Raw genomic sequence first — 18270 nt, forward strand, 5'->3', positions numbered from 1 at the left:
ATCAGATAAAAATACTAAGAAGTCATTAACCTAATCTAATCTACAATATTCAGTGAGGAGACTTTTGAAATATGAAGAATATGAACTCAGTTTTGTGGAGTTGTTACAGCAGCAGCTCTTCAGGTTGAAGACAGAGATCATGAGGACTATCCAGCAGTAGGTTGTGTCTCAGGTCAGTGAGTGGGACTGTGCAGTCAGACAGAATGATAGACTTTGTTTTTCCTCTTCGTCAAAACCACCTCAATGGTTTTCACCCCTACTTCGTTTGGTCCAGACCTTCAGACTTTTCAATTCTGTCCGAACCAGAGTATCAGGTGTGAACAGGGCCTCCGTCCACAGTCCGGACCAGCGGACCAACATGTAGTCCATCTAAAAGAGGGGGGTTCATTTCAATGAAACGTGGCTCATTTAATTTCGTTGTGAAAACACTCTTATGGATGGTTCAGAATTCTAGACCAATTGCAGAGGGTGGAAACAGTTTTAATCCATAGAAGAAGAAAACGAAGCACCATGTTGTGGGATTGCTCGTAGGTTTCGCCTCCAACAGTTGAACGCCAAAGACATTGACTTTGCTGGTGGTGACACGAGAATGACATCACAGAGCCAACGAGATTACCTAAGAGAACCGGATCTTTATTTTCTCCATTCACACAGAAACACACCTTTTTTTTTTATGCACTATATACCCAAAAACTTGACAAACACAGTCTCTGCATTGACAACATGCCAAAGTCCGACGTATAGGCGCAGCTCACGTGGGTGATGACGACAGCAGGACTTTCTAATGTCGTGCCAACTCTAACGCATCAAATGTCAACAATGTTACAAAGACAGTTGGGTTGGGTTGGGTTGGGTTCTGACCGTGGTCTCGACCCTCAGGTGTGAAAACGTCTGTTACAGAAAGAATTGCAGAGAGCGCCGTTGCTCTCTAGATGTTACATAGTGTGGCTTTAAATCATTTGAACGTTTTTTTTTTACTGTTTTACATTTTTGAGGATTATTCTCGTTTGAATATCAAGTGCTTCTAAAATCTAAAAATTCAAGTTAAGATAAATTTAATTTTTTGTGCCACTTGTAGCCCACATGACCTGGAATCGTGTCAAACGTGCGCTACTGTTATCAAGAACGTGTTTTTTACCACGTTTCAGTCAAAGGCGCCGTGTCAGTTCATTGTGACGTTTACCACATCAGCTGGTGTTTTTCCTCCAACTGCTCAGTGCAGATGTGCATTTCGGCTTGTTGCTGGAGGGGGTGTGACATTGTCGGTGACGCAGTGCACCGGTGAGGAAATCCCATAAAGTCCACGTTAGTGCCGGGGTGGGGGGGTACTCCACAATCACTGCGCAGCGGGAAGGGAAACACACGCACGACATGATCTGGACCATCTTCCTGCTCGTCCACGCCGTCCTGCTCTATTTCATCGTCACACACAGAACCAGGTGAGTTGCTCTCCTGACACGTGACTCAGAACAACGAACTCGCTTTAAACTCGGACCTGCTCTTACTCTCCATTGTGTTTTGCTTGTATACTTATTTTCTGCTATGGTGATTCTAAACCATTTTTATGCAACTTTTAAATGGAATTTTTTCAATAACGAAAGATAAAAATAACACAGTTGTGTTAATGAGAGGATCATGTGTCTGACACCGCACCCCTGGAAATCCATTATTTTCTTTGTTTAGTGTGGTGCTCCGGTTCCAGAGGAATGTGGCTCGGCTTGTCCAGTTAAAATTAGAATTAGTCTCCATGAATGAGACGTTAAAACATAACCACATTTTGTTTTCATTTGATGAAGTCGAAAACTACTTGGGGAAAATCTGTGGTGTGAAGTTTTGTTGAGTTACTCAATGAAGTTCACCTATAGGCTACAGTATATAGGCTCAAAGGCTTGGCCAATAGGAACAATGATTTAACAAGTTCAGCAGTCTCTTTAATCTGAATTATTTTACCTCATACAAAAAACAGTGTCACTTTTTAATTTGTAATTTCATTCACTAGGTCCAAGAGTGAACCGCCTCTTGACAAAGGAAGTATCCCATGGTTGGGTCATGCACTTGAATTTGGGAGAGATGCCTCCAAGTTCTTGAATCGGATGAAGAAGAAACACGGAGACATTTTCACAGTGAGTAGAAGAAACGATATTAATATGATAAAAATTATCTTGGAAGTTTATCTGAAAGTCTTTTCAAAACATTTTCGACACCAAAGATATTGTGCAAACTACCTCATTTTAGAGTGACACATCTTTGAGGGAAGTGCAATTGAAGTTGGACTTAAATGTTCCTCCTGCTTTCAAGTTATAAAGTCTAAAAAAACAACAACTTCTCCAGATATTACTGTGGAACACATCTTAAAGATGGTTGCAGATCCCATCATGCAACATGTCCTTCACCAGGATATGTGATTTTTGGTGATCAGTCACTCTAAAATACATGCACGAGGACTGTAAGACTTGTGGTGGACTGTTACTCATGCGATCCCATGTGTGAACGGCTGATCTCCAGGTGCGTGCTGCTGGACGTTATGTGACTGTGCTGCTGGATCCTCACTCGTACGACGCCGTCATCAACGACTCGGGTTCCCTGGACTTTACACGCTATGCACAGGTGCTCATGCAGAGGATCTTCAGCCTGCGGCTCCCGCATCACCAGACCGCAAAAGAAAAGGCCATGACGAAAAAGTACGTCCTCACACTGACAGATCCTTCGGCATGTTTTCATTTTCTCTCTCTGCCAATGTGGAAGAGAAATGAGTTCATGAAAAACCACCCACTAGTTTCAGGAGTGGTATCGGGTGAACTGTGAATGTGCGCATGAGGAAATCTTCTTGTTTTGTTATTTCTGCACTTTGTTTAATTTGTGGAACTGAGAGAAGAAGAAAATAATCAATCCAGTGTTTCTACTTCCTTTATTTGAGGCTTTAAAAGATATAACTGTTGAGGTTCTAGTTGAATTTCAGTCACTCAAAGCTCTTTGGGACTCGAACCTGAAACCCTGAAGTTATTGTCATGTCTGTGAGTGTTAATTATGTTTGAAGCCTATTGTTGTCCCATTAGAATTGCATGTTCATTCAAGTGCAAGCCTCTATATGGCCAGTCATTCAATATATAATAGAGAAAAAAAGGATTATTATTATCACTCCTGTAACACTGGTCTGTCCATACACAGTTCATTTAGCTACTCGAGAAGTTTCTTTGCTTTCTTTGCGCGAGTGTGTCAACAGCTTCCCCACAAATTAGCTACATGATGTTGTAATATACCTGAGCCACATTTCCACGGAACAAAAGATGAAGCACCAAAGTCAACTAGTGAGCTTTAATAAAGGCTTTCAGTGAGCTAATGCATTTCTTTCCCCCGCAACCCCCTCAATCAGTGTGACATGATTTACAGCTTCACTTCTGAGGAGTGTCTCTTAACCTTCTCTTCCCCTGTAACGTCTCACGTCTTCAGGCATTTTGCGGGAACGAATTTGGTGGCACTCGACAGCACCATGAGCAGACACCTGGAGGCTTTACTGAAAGCCGATACGCCTCCGAACCAGACACACTGGAAAGACCAGGGACTCTTCGACTTCTCATACAGCTTGCTCTTTAAGTAAGTAAAGAGCCTGCTAATCATACGCACCCACGCACACACACACACACACACACACACACACACAGAGTCAAGTCTCCATGCCTTCATAGGACATACAATTAAATTGGCATACATTGATTTCCTGGAGACTTACTCTTACTTTCACCTTACTACTTGCCTAAACCTAACCCTAACCTTAAAACCAGTCCCCAAAATAGGACAGAAACAGATTAAAACACACACAGACACACACAAATTTATATCTTAGTGAGGACATATTCTCACTCTGTAAGTTCTAGGCCCAAAGTGGTCCTCAGAAAGATATCTGTACAAGCACACACACATGTACGCACTCCTAACTATGTCGAATGTGGCATGTGTCCATGTCAAAAGCCTCCAGCTAAACTGTTTACACCAGAGTCAGTTCAAGACACAAAGATAAATGAATGAGAACTCCGTTTTACACAAATGTTCAAGGTCATCTTTCCGGTTCAGCAGACAAACTGAAATTGGCGGAGAGCGGAATGTGAATCGGAGCTTCTCTATCTCTCATGATAAGAGGTATCATCAATTACACAGAGCAGAGAAACATGACAGTCATGTTTACTGTGACGCAGCAACATCCAAGCTTAGCAGATGCTGCTCGCTGTGTGGGCGAGTGGAAAAAATACCAGTGCAAAGGGAACAGTCGTGTGTGTGTGTGTGTACGATGTGTGCTCACAAACGGCAAGGAAAAAAGTGTGTGGGCTGATATCTTTCCATGAAGAAAGAGACGGTTGGTCGTTCGCCACACGGAATGTCCCGCACGGTCACACACATTCACACACTTTGTATGTGTCCTTTCTCTGCAGGGCGGGGTACCTGACGCTGTTTGGAGAAGAGCAGAACAACAACCGCTCGGATCCCACGAGTGTCTATGAGGAGTTCAAGAAGTTCGATGGCCTCCTAAGCAAACTGGCAAAGGGCACGCTGAAGTCAGGTAATGACACAGGAAGGCATCTGTCAGCGGAGGGATTAAAGGAGGTTAAAGACGCAGTTGTCTGAAAGAACCATTATCTATCAATGATGCCATAGGTCATCACATCAGCGTTGCACAGCGTGACTCAGGAGAAAGTCTTACCTGCGCTCTCTGTTCACACTGCGTCACCGCTTCACGGCTTACATGACATCATTTATATGATCTAATTCAAGATTTGTTTTGCTGGTTGCCACGCTGAATTGCTTACTTGGCATCTAGGAGTGTGTTTGGGAAAGTTTACAATTCAGAGTTCATCATCGCAGCGATCCGCCGCCTGAGATCTAACACGTACTTCACTGTGACGACAGGCACTATAACTCCTCAGGCCTTGTCTCTCTCTCTCTATCTCTCTCTCTCTCTCTCTCTCTCTCTCTCTCTCTCTCTCTCTCTCTCTCTCTCTCTCTCTCTCTCTCTCTCTCTCTCTCTCTCTCTCTCTCTCTCTCTCTCTCTCTCTCTCTCTCTCTCTCTCTCTCTCTCTCTCTCTCTCTCTCTCTCTCTCTCTCTCTCTCTCTCTCTCTCTCTCTCTCTCTCTCTCTCTCTCTCTCTCTCTCTGTGTGTGTGTTTTATCGTTTCGATCTGTATCTGCTCCTCCCAATACTGAACAGGACAGGCAACCAGTTTTAATATTATTATTATGCAATTCCTTCAAGTCTGTCAGTCAACTGTTTCATAAGTCCTGTACCTGACAGTGAGGTAAAGTTCCCTCTGTAGATTTTTTTACCAGCACCAAGGAGGTCACGTTTCCATCTGCTTTTTCTATTCTTCTCCAGTGATTTGTTATGCAGCAGGATTACGCAAAATCGCAATTCAACTGATTTTGGTTTCTCCGAGAACAATTCATTGTATTATAATCTCTAGTGAATTTACATGTGGTTTAATAAGGCGACTGTTTGGCCTTGAACTCTGAGTGCCCTGACATCTCAAAAGGTTGCAAAATGTGCTTTAGAGATAGAGCTTACGCAATCAAGTTTGGCCGGTGGATCACTTCCTCACTTTGTGATGTTTATCTGTTTGTGACAGAGGAGAAGAGGACAGCCCACAGGGTTCAGCAGAGACTGTTGGAGCTGCTGGCTCCAGCAGGTCTGGCCGAGGACTCCGGCTCGAGCCCTTGGCTTCAGGGATACAGGCGCCTCCTGCAGGAGGAGGGGGCTGCCGAGGACACGCAGAGAAAGGCTCTACTGATGCAGCTCTGGGCCACGCAGGTGAGTCGGACGTCAGAGGAAATGGAAACTGTGTGTACAAAAGTGAGAATCTCTGATGATCATTTATACATGAGATGAGTTGCCTGCTGTAGAACGTGGCACAACCTCACAAAGGGATACACGCACACAAGTGATGCAGTACTCTTCTTTGGCACCGGAGTGCGCTGTTCATCTCTGTGGGGAAGTCATGGAGGGGAACTGGAATTATAAAAGAGAAATGTACATGAACTTAGCACAGTGTCAATCACAAGACCACTTCTTAATACTGTCCGACTTTCTATCATTATCTAAAATCATTTCAGAATATTTGATTGTTAGTTTTACATTTGATTACATCTAATAAAAAAAAAAGCAGGTTATTAGTTGAATAAATGTTGTTTGGATTTCTTGCATCATAGGTGTTAATCAGACGTTTACTTCACTCTACTAAAACTTGCAAGACACTTACTCATCCTTTTTTTTATTTGTTCTTGTCACTTCCATTTGATTACAAGTTTTGAGTCATAATTCTTAGTTCGGTCTGTGCCACATTTTCATGTCCTTTCAAACTTTACTTTGTTGAATTAAATGAACATTTATCAGATTCCATACAATATTGAAATCACATTAAATGTTGATCTGTGTTCACATGAGTTTGGTGAAATAGCGGCAAAAAGTCTGGTTAAAACCAGAAATAGTTTTTATCATCAGACAGGTTATTAATTATACTTTGGTGCATTCTGCCAATAATTAAGTGTAATTTATTCGTTATGTTATGTTTCCATGGAGTTCACTATCTCATGTTTCTACTTGGGTCAGACAGCTCTGTGCTTTGCCATAAAACTTAATAGCTCTAATGTCCTGGCCTTGGACGCAGGCAGATGGCAGGGTACCTCGAGTTTCCAACAGCTTTCCTTTTTAAGTAAACCATTAATGCACCGTGCTCTGCCAGCAGTGAGACTATCCAGAGCTCGGCTCTCCTCGTCCCAGACACATGAAAGGAAGCCGTTCTTTTTCTCACCCATCAGGACTAAAGATTCATTAGTGCTTTTTGATTAGATTGTACTAGACTTAAATAGAAATGTGTTGCTTTGTCGCAGGTCTAATAAAATAATGACATGAATGCTGCGGGTGTCATGTGATGATCTCATTCACTGTTACCACCTGCGCTGTCACTGTGCTATGACGGAGTGTCGGAGCCCACCTCATCATCGTGGTCATGTTACTCTCTGTTTGTCTCCAGGGAAATGTTGGTCCTGCTGCATTTTGGCTGTTGGGCTTCTTGTTGACAAACCCTGAAGCTCTGATGGCGGTGAAGAGCGAGTTCAGCCGGATCTCAGAGATGGAGGCGTCAGAGACTCCCCTCATTGACGGACCTGTGAACACCCCTGTTTTTGGTGAGAGCTTGTGAAAGGAACATATCATTTAATCTTTACCATGAGGCCAGGAATAAAAGACACTGTAAGGGCACGGGCACACATAGGTGAATGTAGGTGAATATTGCAGGGTTACGTTCACCAGAGTTTAACTCACCTAAGTGAAGCCACACTGGTTTTGATTTAAGGGCTCGGTCACACAGTGGTTAACCTTTGCTTTCCGTTCCCCTCAAATCTGTGAGCGAGGAGTCGAAGGAAACATTCGCTTCTTGTGGATATATGTTTTTTTCGCCCTCTTGCTCGCACAGATTGAAAGTGAATGGGTAACTTCAGGTTTGCCTCTACCACATGTGCATGTATGATCGTGCATGTCAATGCACAGTGCTCAAACTGCTTTAAAAGAACTGCATCTTAAAGAGGAGCCACATATAAAACCTTGAAGAGTGAAAAGTGAAGCTGAGGATAAGTAGGCAATGTACTGCAGAAATATTGTTGCATGAAAGTGCAAATAAAACAACATTTTGTCAACCACAATTTTCTCGTTCCCAGATAGTGCTTTGGAAGAGGCACTGAGACTCACTGCTGCCCCCTTCATCACCAGAGAGGTGGTGCAGGAAAAGACCCTCCACATGGCTGATGGCCAAGAGTACCTGCTGAGAAAAGGGGACCGGGTGTGTTTGTTCCCCTTCAACAGTCCTCAAATGGACCCTGAGATTCACCACGAGCCGCAGGTTTGTCTTGTTCACGCAAACACTCTCAGGTTTCCAACCTCTCCACTCCATCAAAACCCTGCTGCGCTGCCAACAGGAACAGTAGTAATTGTCTTAGGGACTTGCTGGCGGCAGACTTAAGTGTAATTAGAATCCGCAGTTGTTTATATAAGGCGGAATCAACGCCTACACAGAGCTGTCCCTGTGTTACCCAGTGAAAGGTCAAACCCTGAGCTGCGGCCCATTCGGGGATTAGCCAAGCACAGGAACAGCTAATACGCGTGGGAAGGACCACGCAAGGCTGATTTAAATCAAATCTGTCCACAAACAAACAAACAGATATTGCTTACATCTAATGTCAGCTGCCAAAAATAGGATTTGTGTGTTCTTTTGTTTTTTCAGAAGTACAAATACAATCGCTTCCTGAATGAAGATGGATCAACCAAGAGGGATTTTTATAAAGGAGGGAGGAAGCTGAAATATTACACCATGCCGTGGGGTGCAGGGACCAATGGCTGTGTGGGGAAGCGGTTTGCCATCAACACCATCAGAAAGTGAGTGTGCCAGAGTTTGTGCAACTTTACAAAATCGAAGGAGTTTACATGGTTTTCACTGAATTTTTCACTTGTTTACTCTGCAGGTTTGTTTACTTGGTGCTGACTAACTATGATTTGGAGCTGTGCGACCCAGGCGCTCAGATGCCCGAGGTGGACGCCAGTCGTTACGGATTCGGGATGCTCCAACCACAGGGGGACTTGCTTATCCGATATAAACAGAAGAAGAAGCGCTAAGACAAAACCCTGATATCTTTCGTGTTCATTTCAACTTATGCACATTGTTGTCAATAAGCCCTTTGTACTTTTTTTATTCTATATTTATAATATTTATGAAAAGATGTAAATAATACCTTATAGATCATTTGTGTTGTCAATTTCTTTTGAGTGTTTGGCACAATTAATGGTTCAAAGCCGTCACAACCACACACATCTGTTCAGCACCAACACTATTACCTTGTGAGTAAATAATATGACACTGGAATTTGACCAGAGTTCCACTAGAGCATGGGTCTGTACATTCAATACAGAGCAAGAGCATAATGAGGGGAACTGCCTGTACTGTAAACAGAGCCGCGGCCTCACATCTGTCACACTGACACACGCCTGATGCTTGCACGGGGAAGCTGAGTGGAAAGTTTAGACTTATACGCCGTCTGGAAAGAAGCTGATCGCCTACTTGCAACAGCAGCAGATTGGCCACAGTGCCCCGATTGTAGAGTGTTAGTCGTTAGTCTCTTACTTGAACATGTCCACTCAAGCTATACAGTCCCAGGATCAAGCAGACCTCTGCTTCAAACAAACTCCATGTTCTTTGTTTCAAAAAGAATGAAAAGTTTCTTCTTCAAATACCAAATGAAAAATGATGACACAGCCGTTAAAACAAAGGCTACTCCACAAGCATAGTGAGAACAGTAAGCGTTGCAAGAACTATTTGGGAACATTAGCAAGTTCAAGGGCAGCGTCGTGTAGCATTTAACCAATCAGAAGCCAGAACTGACTGCAGTTATAATTGTTCCTGAATACACATGAAGCTCTGATGTGGAACTGGGTGCAGGTGACCTTCTCCTGTTTCTGATAAAACTTCAGCTTTTCTCATTTACATCACTGTGATAGTCCAATGAGGAGTTTCATCATTTCTGTCATCTGCTGCCATTCCCTATTTCTTGTATGACATACTCAGGGGTGGATCCAGGGGCGGGGCCAGAGGGCACCAGCAGAAACCTGATCCTCTGAAGCGTCCAAACTTATTAACAACACTTACACTAAATCGGATCCATTTTTTATGTATGTATTTATTTCATAGACTAATTTGAAGTAAACAATGTTCATGAACAAGGAGCAACTTTCAAAGTATTTTCATGTATGTCTGGCTTTGCTCAAATGAATGAGTTAAATGTGCACCTCGCTGATTCTGTAACTGTGCACTGATGAGGAACATATAGCCAACAATGTAAAAGATGGTTGTTTGATTCAAATTCAGTTCAGCCACAGGATGTAAATGCATTGGCCGTAGTTTGCTGCCCAATCGTCTTATAGAGAAGATCGTGTTAGATGCTGAGCCGTGTCTCTCCGGCTCTGAGGGGGTTAAGCTCACACAAGCTGCTCCGCCAGAGGAGCCTGAGTGAAATCAGCCTCTGCAGGATCCAATCCACAGTCACAGGCGCCGGATAGCAGCGCGCGAACACTCACACTGGGAGCAGGTGGCGCAGAGGTGGAGCCGCGGTATCCACGGCTGCTCTCGGGGCAGCACTTGTTGAATCCACACCTTGAGGTCAGGACAGAGCAGACTGGACACGGTGATGCCCCTGTAACAGAAACACAGGGATGTTTTTCAGCATGTCGGGGGGCAGCTCGTGATGCCTCCATTAACTCCCAGCAGAGAGCCGGAGACGCGGGCGGACAGAGCAAGTTCCAGCGCTTTGACTCAAGAAATGGTGCCGGTGCGCGTCCATAAAGTGACTGTGGATATACGGGAGATGAGTAAGTAGCATATTTATCCACCTAGTGTAGCTTCAGGTTTTATTTCAAAAAGCACGTGTGCTACTCAGCTTCATTTGGATGTGTTTTGTTCTGTCTCTATATATCTGGACACCATCACACTGTTTACTTCTATCAAATGATGTAGATGTAAATACATTTCCCTTAAATAAAAAAGATAATGTTAGGATGAGCTCAAATGAACTTAACTCCTGTATAAATGATGATTATGTGAGCACAATTCTGCCGTCTATAGTCTCTTTGGGGGGTGATATAATGTGATATGGGATCTTAATCAAAGTTGATAATCGGTGTTATTATTAGACCAGCTTAATTTCCCTCTGAAGAACAGCTCATTTGCCGTTGTCAGCCACAGCCACAGTGTTTTTGTATCGGGATTGATCGCATGTCCCACCCGAGCTGAGAGGTTTCAGCACCGGAGTCCGTGGACAGCGATAGACAGCGGGCTGCAGAGTGACAGACAGACGGTTCAGCACCGGACAGCGCTCACACAGTTTATCATTGAACCGTCTGTCACCCGTGTCAGCAAGAAAAGCGGCTGTGCCTCTCAAAGCTGATTAAAATATCTATTTGCTTGTCTGATGAGTGGATAAACCACCCGACATTGCTTCTGTAGGACAGCAGCACCTGGCTCTTCCCACAGCTTCTCAATCATTTCTCATTTTTTCCTTCTTATTCCAGCCCCAGAGAAGAAGGTGGGACCCTGATGTGGTCACCTGCAGGGCCATGACTTCTTAATCCGTCAGACTGCCCATTCAAGTCTTTGCAAGTGACCCAGCAACTTGAGTGAAGATGATGAAAACAGGGCCTCGGTTGACGACCGCCCTGCCACCGGACACCATGGACATCATCCAGAGCAAGACCCACACTCGGCGGGTGAGGCTCAACGTCGGGGGCCTCATCCACGAGGTCCTGTGGAGGACGCTGGACAGGCTTCCCCGCACCAGATTGGGCAAGCTGAGAGACTGCAATACCCACGAATCCATTACAGAGATCTGCGACGACTACAGCTTGGACAACATGGAGTTCTTCTTCGACAGACACCCAGGGGCCTTCACCTCCATCCTCAACTTCTACCGTACAGGGAAGTTGCACATGATGGAGGAGATGTGCGCCCTGTCCTTCAGCCAAGAGCTGGACTTCTGGGGTATCGACGAGATCTACCTGGAGTCCTGCTGCCAGGCCAGGTACCACCAGAAGAAGGAGCAGATGAACGAGGAGCTCAAGAGAGAAGCTGAGAACTCGAGGGATAGGGAGGGAGAGGAATTTACCACCACGTGTTGTTCTGAGAAGAGGAAGAAACTCTGGGACCTCTTGGAGAAGCCAAGCTCATCGTTCGCTGCTAAGGTCTATTGTCACACACACACACACACACACACACACGCACACACACACACACACACACACATACACACACACACAGTGTCATTTCACCATGACTGCAGAGAACATTACATTGACTAACATGGATTTTCTACAACCTCCACTATTGTTATTACTTGCCTAGCCCATACTCTAACCTTAACCTAAAGCTAAACCTAACTTTAATATAACCTTAAAAAGGTCCTAAAAAGATAATGATGAATGTTATTGGTATTCTATTTGTCCCCATAATATCGGGTCAGATGACTGACTAACAGAGTTAGTGCCCACAACATGAGAAATACCTGGACCACACACACACACACACATTATATTTATTTACTGCTTTAGTGAATCACTGGCACAATAATCCAAAGCCCTTTCCCTAACCTTAACCATCACAACTTAATGGTTCAGGGTCTGAAATTATACAGCATTTTTTTTTTCGAAGACCACTCAAAGTGCTTTACACTACTGTTCTGCTAATTACCCATCTACACACACATTCACACAGTGCATCGATGTCACTATCTCTATCACACATCACTCATGTGAATGGAGGGGATCAAACCCCTGACCCACTGGTTAGTGGATGACCCACTCTACCCCCTGAGCCATAGGCGCCCACACAAATACCCCTAAACCTCAACCTAACCCGAACAATACTCACTAAATGTCCTCACTCTGCAAGGTCTATGCTCACAATGGCTCTTACAAATATACACTAGAAAGTACACACACACACACACACACACACACACACACAATGCTTTCTCTATCAAAAAGTGGAAAGAAAGTTGCTGACTATGGGGTTCTAACGAATGTAGTTTAAATTTAGAAAATAATTAGCTGAAAAACAAAAAGTAGAGAGTATATGAGGAATTCAGTTCAACATCCAGAGGCTAGCACAAGTCTGCCTTTGAGACCGGCTTGATCAGTTGTTTGACTTTGTTTCAGCCTGAGCTGGTGCTTTTAATCTGTCACTTTCAGCAGCTTGAGTAGTGAGGGGGGGGGGGGGGGGGGGTGGATGGCAGGATGGAGGAATGAGAGATATGCTGCACCCAGGGATGGATGTCAAGGCTTCTGTCTGCAAAAGTTTTTGAGCTGATTAATCTGTGTGTACTGAGTAGAATGTGATTTAGGAAACTAACTTTAATTCTCCACTTAAATCAATAATCTCAGCTACCTTCCCGAGAAGAAAAGACTCAGCTGCTGTATTTCTGGGTAGTCAATTAAAACCTCTTTTTGCTGTTGTTACTTTTTTAGATGAGTACATGACGGCCTTCATTGTCTCCCTTTATTGGTTTCAGTCAGATCCTTGTTCCTGAGTGAGCGTCGTCTGAATGCAAGTCCCCTGGGATAATTGAATGTTTGTTTTTTCATTGGCATCACAAGCCAGAGAGCTGGGACGGTCATCAGAGTTCAATCCATTTCAGGATTGCAAGAAAACCTGCTGCACAATATTTATATATATAAATATATTCTATTTTTAGACCATCTAATAACCCCCTCCCCTTCCCTTTAACGCCATCTTCTTAGCTTCATTTGCCACCGCTGCCTTTTTCCCAGAGCAGTATTCAATCATCCAGCTCGTTAACAGGCTACTTCACTTTGTCGGATCAAGTACTTCACTTTGTCGGATCAATGGATGAATTTGTGTTAACAGCAGTCCCATGGCAACTGACTTTGCAAAAGATGTGACGGGTTAAATTTTCAATTAAAATGTCAAATAACTACACATTATTACCATTAAAACACATGTGTGTGGAGTCTGCCCTCAGCCAGACGTCAAGAAGGGGTTTCAGTCGCTCTACATTTAACAGGGAGATTTCGTAAAGGAATTTTAACTATCAACTTTAAATGTTTTTTTATGCCATGGTCAGTTCATAGGCTGTGGGGTCTTTTTAAATCCAAGCTCGCAGGGCTGGTCTTAGATAATTTCATCAGTGAATACTAAGCAGAGCAAAACACTGAATTTATAAGAATATCATATGAATATATGAATATTATGTGATGAAAATAACTTCTGAGTTATTAAATACTATTTATTATTATTCCTAAATCAAAACATGTTTATATATGTGTGAATAGCAGCTTTCTTCTCTTTGTAGCATCTAGGGAGACTGCAGCTGAACATTATATGTTTGAAAATGGACATTTGCACAGCCCTGCTGCTGCTCACTGAGCTCACAGGTCTATGAATTTTGAACCAAAGGTCACTTTTCCTTATGTAACAATATTCAAACTGCAAATTCTTAATAGGATCATGACCCGGTCCATGGCACAATCGGCTCTATCTTGCATGCACGCAATATTTTTCAATAATAGAACCTTTTCTCTTTATTATGGTAATTATTTGACGTGAGGTTCAAAGGCATCTTAACAAGCACTGTTTTCCACTTCATGAAGTCCCCTCAGGTCCTCAACATTCATTACTGTACATTTCAGCAATGGCTCGTGTCTTTCCTCCACAGCGGTTTTGCCATTTAACTGAAAATAAATAGGAGCAGAATTGATGACCTTTCTCCCATGTTCATTGCAGCATGCAGGTCCTTAACCAACACAAGAGCTGTGTGAACAACTGAAGGGCCCAGAAACTTTGGAACGAGCGAGAGGGGAGGGAGTCGGCCCTTGTTTGACAAATGGGGCCATTCTCTTGTCTCTATATGACACAGGGAAAAGTCAAGATGTCTGATTGAGATTAAATAGCAGCAGTTAAATGCACTCTTGTTTCTGAAGTCTAATTGAAGAGTTGCATCTGTGAAATCTGTTCCCAAACACATATTCTGCCTCATTAAATTTTTCAGTGCTGATGAAATTTTAATTGCACATTAATAGCGCTTGACTCAATGCCAGAGAGACAAGGTGTGATCCGGTATATCTCTAGCCCCGGATGTCACCTTGTCCCAGAGCTTTAGAGTTATAACCTCCCCCCAAAACTTTGTTCATTTTTCATGTCAGAGCAGCAGTGATGGACGCCACCTGTTTTCTGCTTGGGCATGTTGAGGTGTTCCTTGATAATTATAGACCCTCTTGAGCTGTATTTCCACCATAGGTCAGCCCACTTAATTATTTAGCACAACAATATGGACACTCCTGGAAACGCTGGATATACTTGCAGGTAGTCATTTCATCATTAAAAAAAATAAGCTTTTGTTGATAGAGAATGGTGCGTTCTGAATGCCTGTGTCGTCATTTTGACAGTATAGCGCGGCCCACTGGGAGGGAAGCTTAACTGGGTTGTGAAAGAAACCAACCTATGTAATTCAGCATGTCTCAGCATGCTTGTGTGGCTCACCTCTCCCAGAGGTGCAGCCCAGTTTCACAGGGAACATGGTCCGTCTTTCAATAAGTCACACCTCCGGGGGTGTGGCACACTGGCACGATCATTGTGGAGAACTCCAAAACTGCTGTTATTTGAAATCCAGTTTACGCAACCTTTTTCCGGTTATTTCTGCCAGCCTACGGTTGGGTGTGCTCCTCCTGTGGGTTTGAAAAAGGGTGGGGCCTATCCAGGAGAAGGTGAAGTAAGAGTTTACCAAATCAGGAAATCCATGAGTTCAAGTGTCTTTAGCAAAATGTCTAATTTCTCACAGTTTTTTTTCTTATTACTTGTATGAAGAGTTAAATTATAAAGTTTCAATAAATCATTAAAAGATTTTTCCTGGAAATATTCTCGTCAAGGCATCAAACAAACATTAATTGTGTATGGAATTAGTTTACAACATACAGCAAAAGTCGAACTCCACTCCATGAATAGTTTTTTTGAGAAATCAAGGAAATGTTGAAAGACTCCTGATATAGCAATGTTTATGAAAGCAAAATTAATCCTTCCTGGAACCGCACCCTGATATGGATCCACAGCAAATTCCTTCACAATCGTTTATGGAAATCAGTTGAGCAGTTTTTGAGTGATCCTGTTAACTAACTAATGAACACAGATGATAATATAACTTTCTCTGTGGAGGTAACACAGAAACAAATCCTATCAAAGAAACACTTTAAAGAAATCTACACAAACATACACAGGATGAGAATCAAATCAAACCACAAAATCAACTACCAAGCTTATTAATATGCAGTAGACATTACATTTTAAATGTCTTAATAGTTAATTCCTTCACTTAAGGTTAAGTTTCAGGGTCTAAAAACAATGTTGACTCGCACAGCTTTCACTCACCAGACTTTTTGGACACCTGGGAATTTCTTTCTCCAAAAAGCCTTCCAGTGCTCGTTCTACCCTCCCAAGCTTCTGTCCAGGACAAGACGCTGAGCGATAAAAACAGAGACTGAGGCTGTTTGAACTAATTGCATCGAAACTTCTCCTCTCACTGAGCCATAGACAGCCGTGACTGCGGGCGATAAGCTGTACTTCTTACCGCACACATCAGATATGCCCCATTGACTTCACTGTGAGCACTCTGCTTTGTTGTATGTGAAGTCTTAGATCACTCTGAGCCACGGCTCCGTACTGAGTGATCCACTGCGTTCACTTACCTGCTGCATGTTCACCCCGTACGGCCTGCTGGGAGATAACTTTCCCCCTTAGAACAGGGGGGAAATCGATGGCAGACACTTTAAGATGTAACACAAAGCAGGTTTCAGGAGGGACGTGTGACTTTCCACGGCCCAGGAGTGTGTCACAGGGAGTGTAGTGGCACCAGAGGAGATGTGGTCTCTCATGATATTTTCAGCTGCGGCCCAAAGACGCAGAGCAGAGAGTTTCCTCTTTCTCTCTGTCTACCTCCCCCCTTGCTTTTCTCATGCTGTCAATGTGTTTGTGTGTGTGTGTGTGTGTGTGTGTGTGAGTGTGTGTGTGTGCTGTCTTGTTTCCTGGGATTGTTGCTGGGGGACAGAAACTCGTCCAATGTGCTTAGGTGACCTTTGAATAGCCGTGAAATCAATTAGTACACACTTTTCCAGCTCCCAGCCTGATTACAGTGCCATATATCATAGAGTGAGTTTACACAGTCACAGAGACTCGTCAGCAGATGACAGCATGAATCAAACTCTTCGTCTGGCTTCTCAAACAAGTAACCTTATCTGAGCGTGAGCTACAGTCCTTCACTGGGTATTTCACGGCCTATATCTTAAATATTCTACATTACTCATAACATGCATATTTATTTCCCTTTTTATCACTTTGTATTTTGTGGACATCCCAGTTACATCCTCACAGGTGTGATGTTGACACATTGAGTGTGAGCACGCCTCCCTGCTTTGTTTTCTTCTCAGCTGTATTTCTTGTCTATCTTTAGCTTTGTCGTTCGCTATTTGTTTTTTGCCGCACTTGAAAGAAGTGGACACTGTGCAAAGGCAACCACGCAGACTCTAATGAAGCTCTCCTCTATCAACTGAGAGAGGCATTAGCATTATGGATTTGAAACTTCTCTCTGATGCTGTTTGATCGGCCCGTGCAGGAACGTGTGAATGGAAATGCACCTCTCGGAATCGATGGGGAGAATCTGCCCCTCTGTGAGCGGCAGACATGAGATTGTTTCTGAGATGTTCAGCGTTTCCATGCGCATCTGGTTAAACCTTTAAATGATTTCGACTTCAACACTCCAGGGGCAATCAGAACGTCCACATGGTGTTGGAACCTAATGATCCTACACACTAAGGCCTTGTCCACACTTCTGCAGATATCTTTTTGAACAGATGTTTTACCCTCCATAAAATAAAAACCACACAACCTTAATTTACAAGATATCTTCCCTTAGAAGAGAACAAGAAACCAATTAGAAACGCTCAAAGAAGCATGCCGGGCCTGTAGGTGGTGGTGAAGTCTACATCAACAATCCCCCAAAAGAAGACCAGAAGGTGGAACAATAAACAAAGGTAGACAGCAATTGTGTCACCCCCAAGTCTGAAGTTGTCTCCAAGGCATCCCCATGTATCTCCCTCACCCTGCGTCCCCCAATCCAACAGCACTTCCATGAAAGGCTAGACTTGTTGTCACTCTATGTTACATGTTGGTGTTCGCATCCTATTGGATAGTTGAGCTTGAAGCATGTTTACCCAAATCACGTTGTGTCTTTACGTCTTGCTTCTGATGTAGTTTATAAAAAGAGTTGGGGAAAGAGAGACTGTCTAAGGTAGTCCATGAGTGTAGACACTTCAATGTAGCTGTGCTAGTTGTCCCTTTATCCATAACCTGACCTTGGGTATTTCGTATTTGTCGTCCTTGGCCCACATATTCACATATTTGAGTTTTCTTCGCTCTCGGTGCCCAAGTAGTTGTTTTTAGTAACAATGAGAAACCAAGAGATATTTCTCTAGATGGAGGAGAACACAAACAGAGCTAAAAGGAAAATAAATATGAATGTACACTATCGTCTGAGGTGGAGAAAAAAAAGAAATGAACTTGAGGTTTTGCTTAGAAACATCATGTTTATGTAGAAATAACTCAATTGGATCTAGTGGCAGAATGTGACTCTCTGAACATGCCCTATTAGTTTCCATGGAGAGAGGTGATCTAGCACGCTACATTAG

At 43.4% G+C, this 18270-nt stretch overlaps 2 protein-coding genes across 3 annotated transcripts in view; both read left to right on the plus strand.

Moving 5' to 3' along the window:
* The first annotated feature begins 1317 nt into the window (after positions 1–1317).
* LOC133966311 (prostacyclin synthase-like) lies at positions 1318–8779 on the plus strand. Its single transcript, XM_062401191.1, has 10 exons — positions 1318–1439; positions 2000–2123; positions 2506–2681; positions 3451–3594; positions 4428–4555; positions 5615–5796; positions 7019–7172; positions 7701–7882; positions 8264–8415; positions 8502–8779. The coding sequence occupies exons 1-10, from the start codon at positions 1372–1374 to the stop codon at positions 8650–8652; spliced, it is 1461 nt and encodes a 486-aa protein (XP_062257175.1). The 5' UTR covers positions 1318–1371; the 3' UTR covers positions 8653–8779.
* Positions 8780–9767: 988 nt separating this feature from the next.
* The window catches only part of LOC133966318 (potassium voltage-gated channel subfamily B member 1-like), a 34202-nt gene continuing 25699 nt past the window's right edge, over positions 9768–18270 (plus strand). The window contains exons 1-2 of one of the 2 annotated variants that reach the window (XM_062401203.1): positions 9768–10398; positions 11098–11763. In XM_062401203.1, coding sequence (XP_062257187.1) covers positions 11209–11763 — 555 coding nt within the window. In that variant the 5' untranslated portion in view covers positions 9768–10398; positions 11098–11208. Of the gene's footprint in view, positions 10399–10710; positions 11764–18270 lie in introns of those variants that run through there. The other variant, XM_062401212.1, reaches the window with a different exon arrangement.

Source organism: Platichthys flesus, chromosome 2, assembly GCF_949316205.1.
Source record: "Platichthys flesus chromosome 2, fPlaFle2.1, whole genome shotgun sequence".
NCBI classification, from domain to species: Eukaryota; Metazoa; Chordata; class Actinopteri; order Pleuronectiformes; family Pleuronectidae; genus Platichthys; species Platichthys flesus.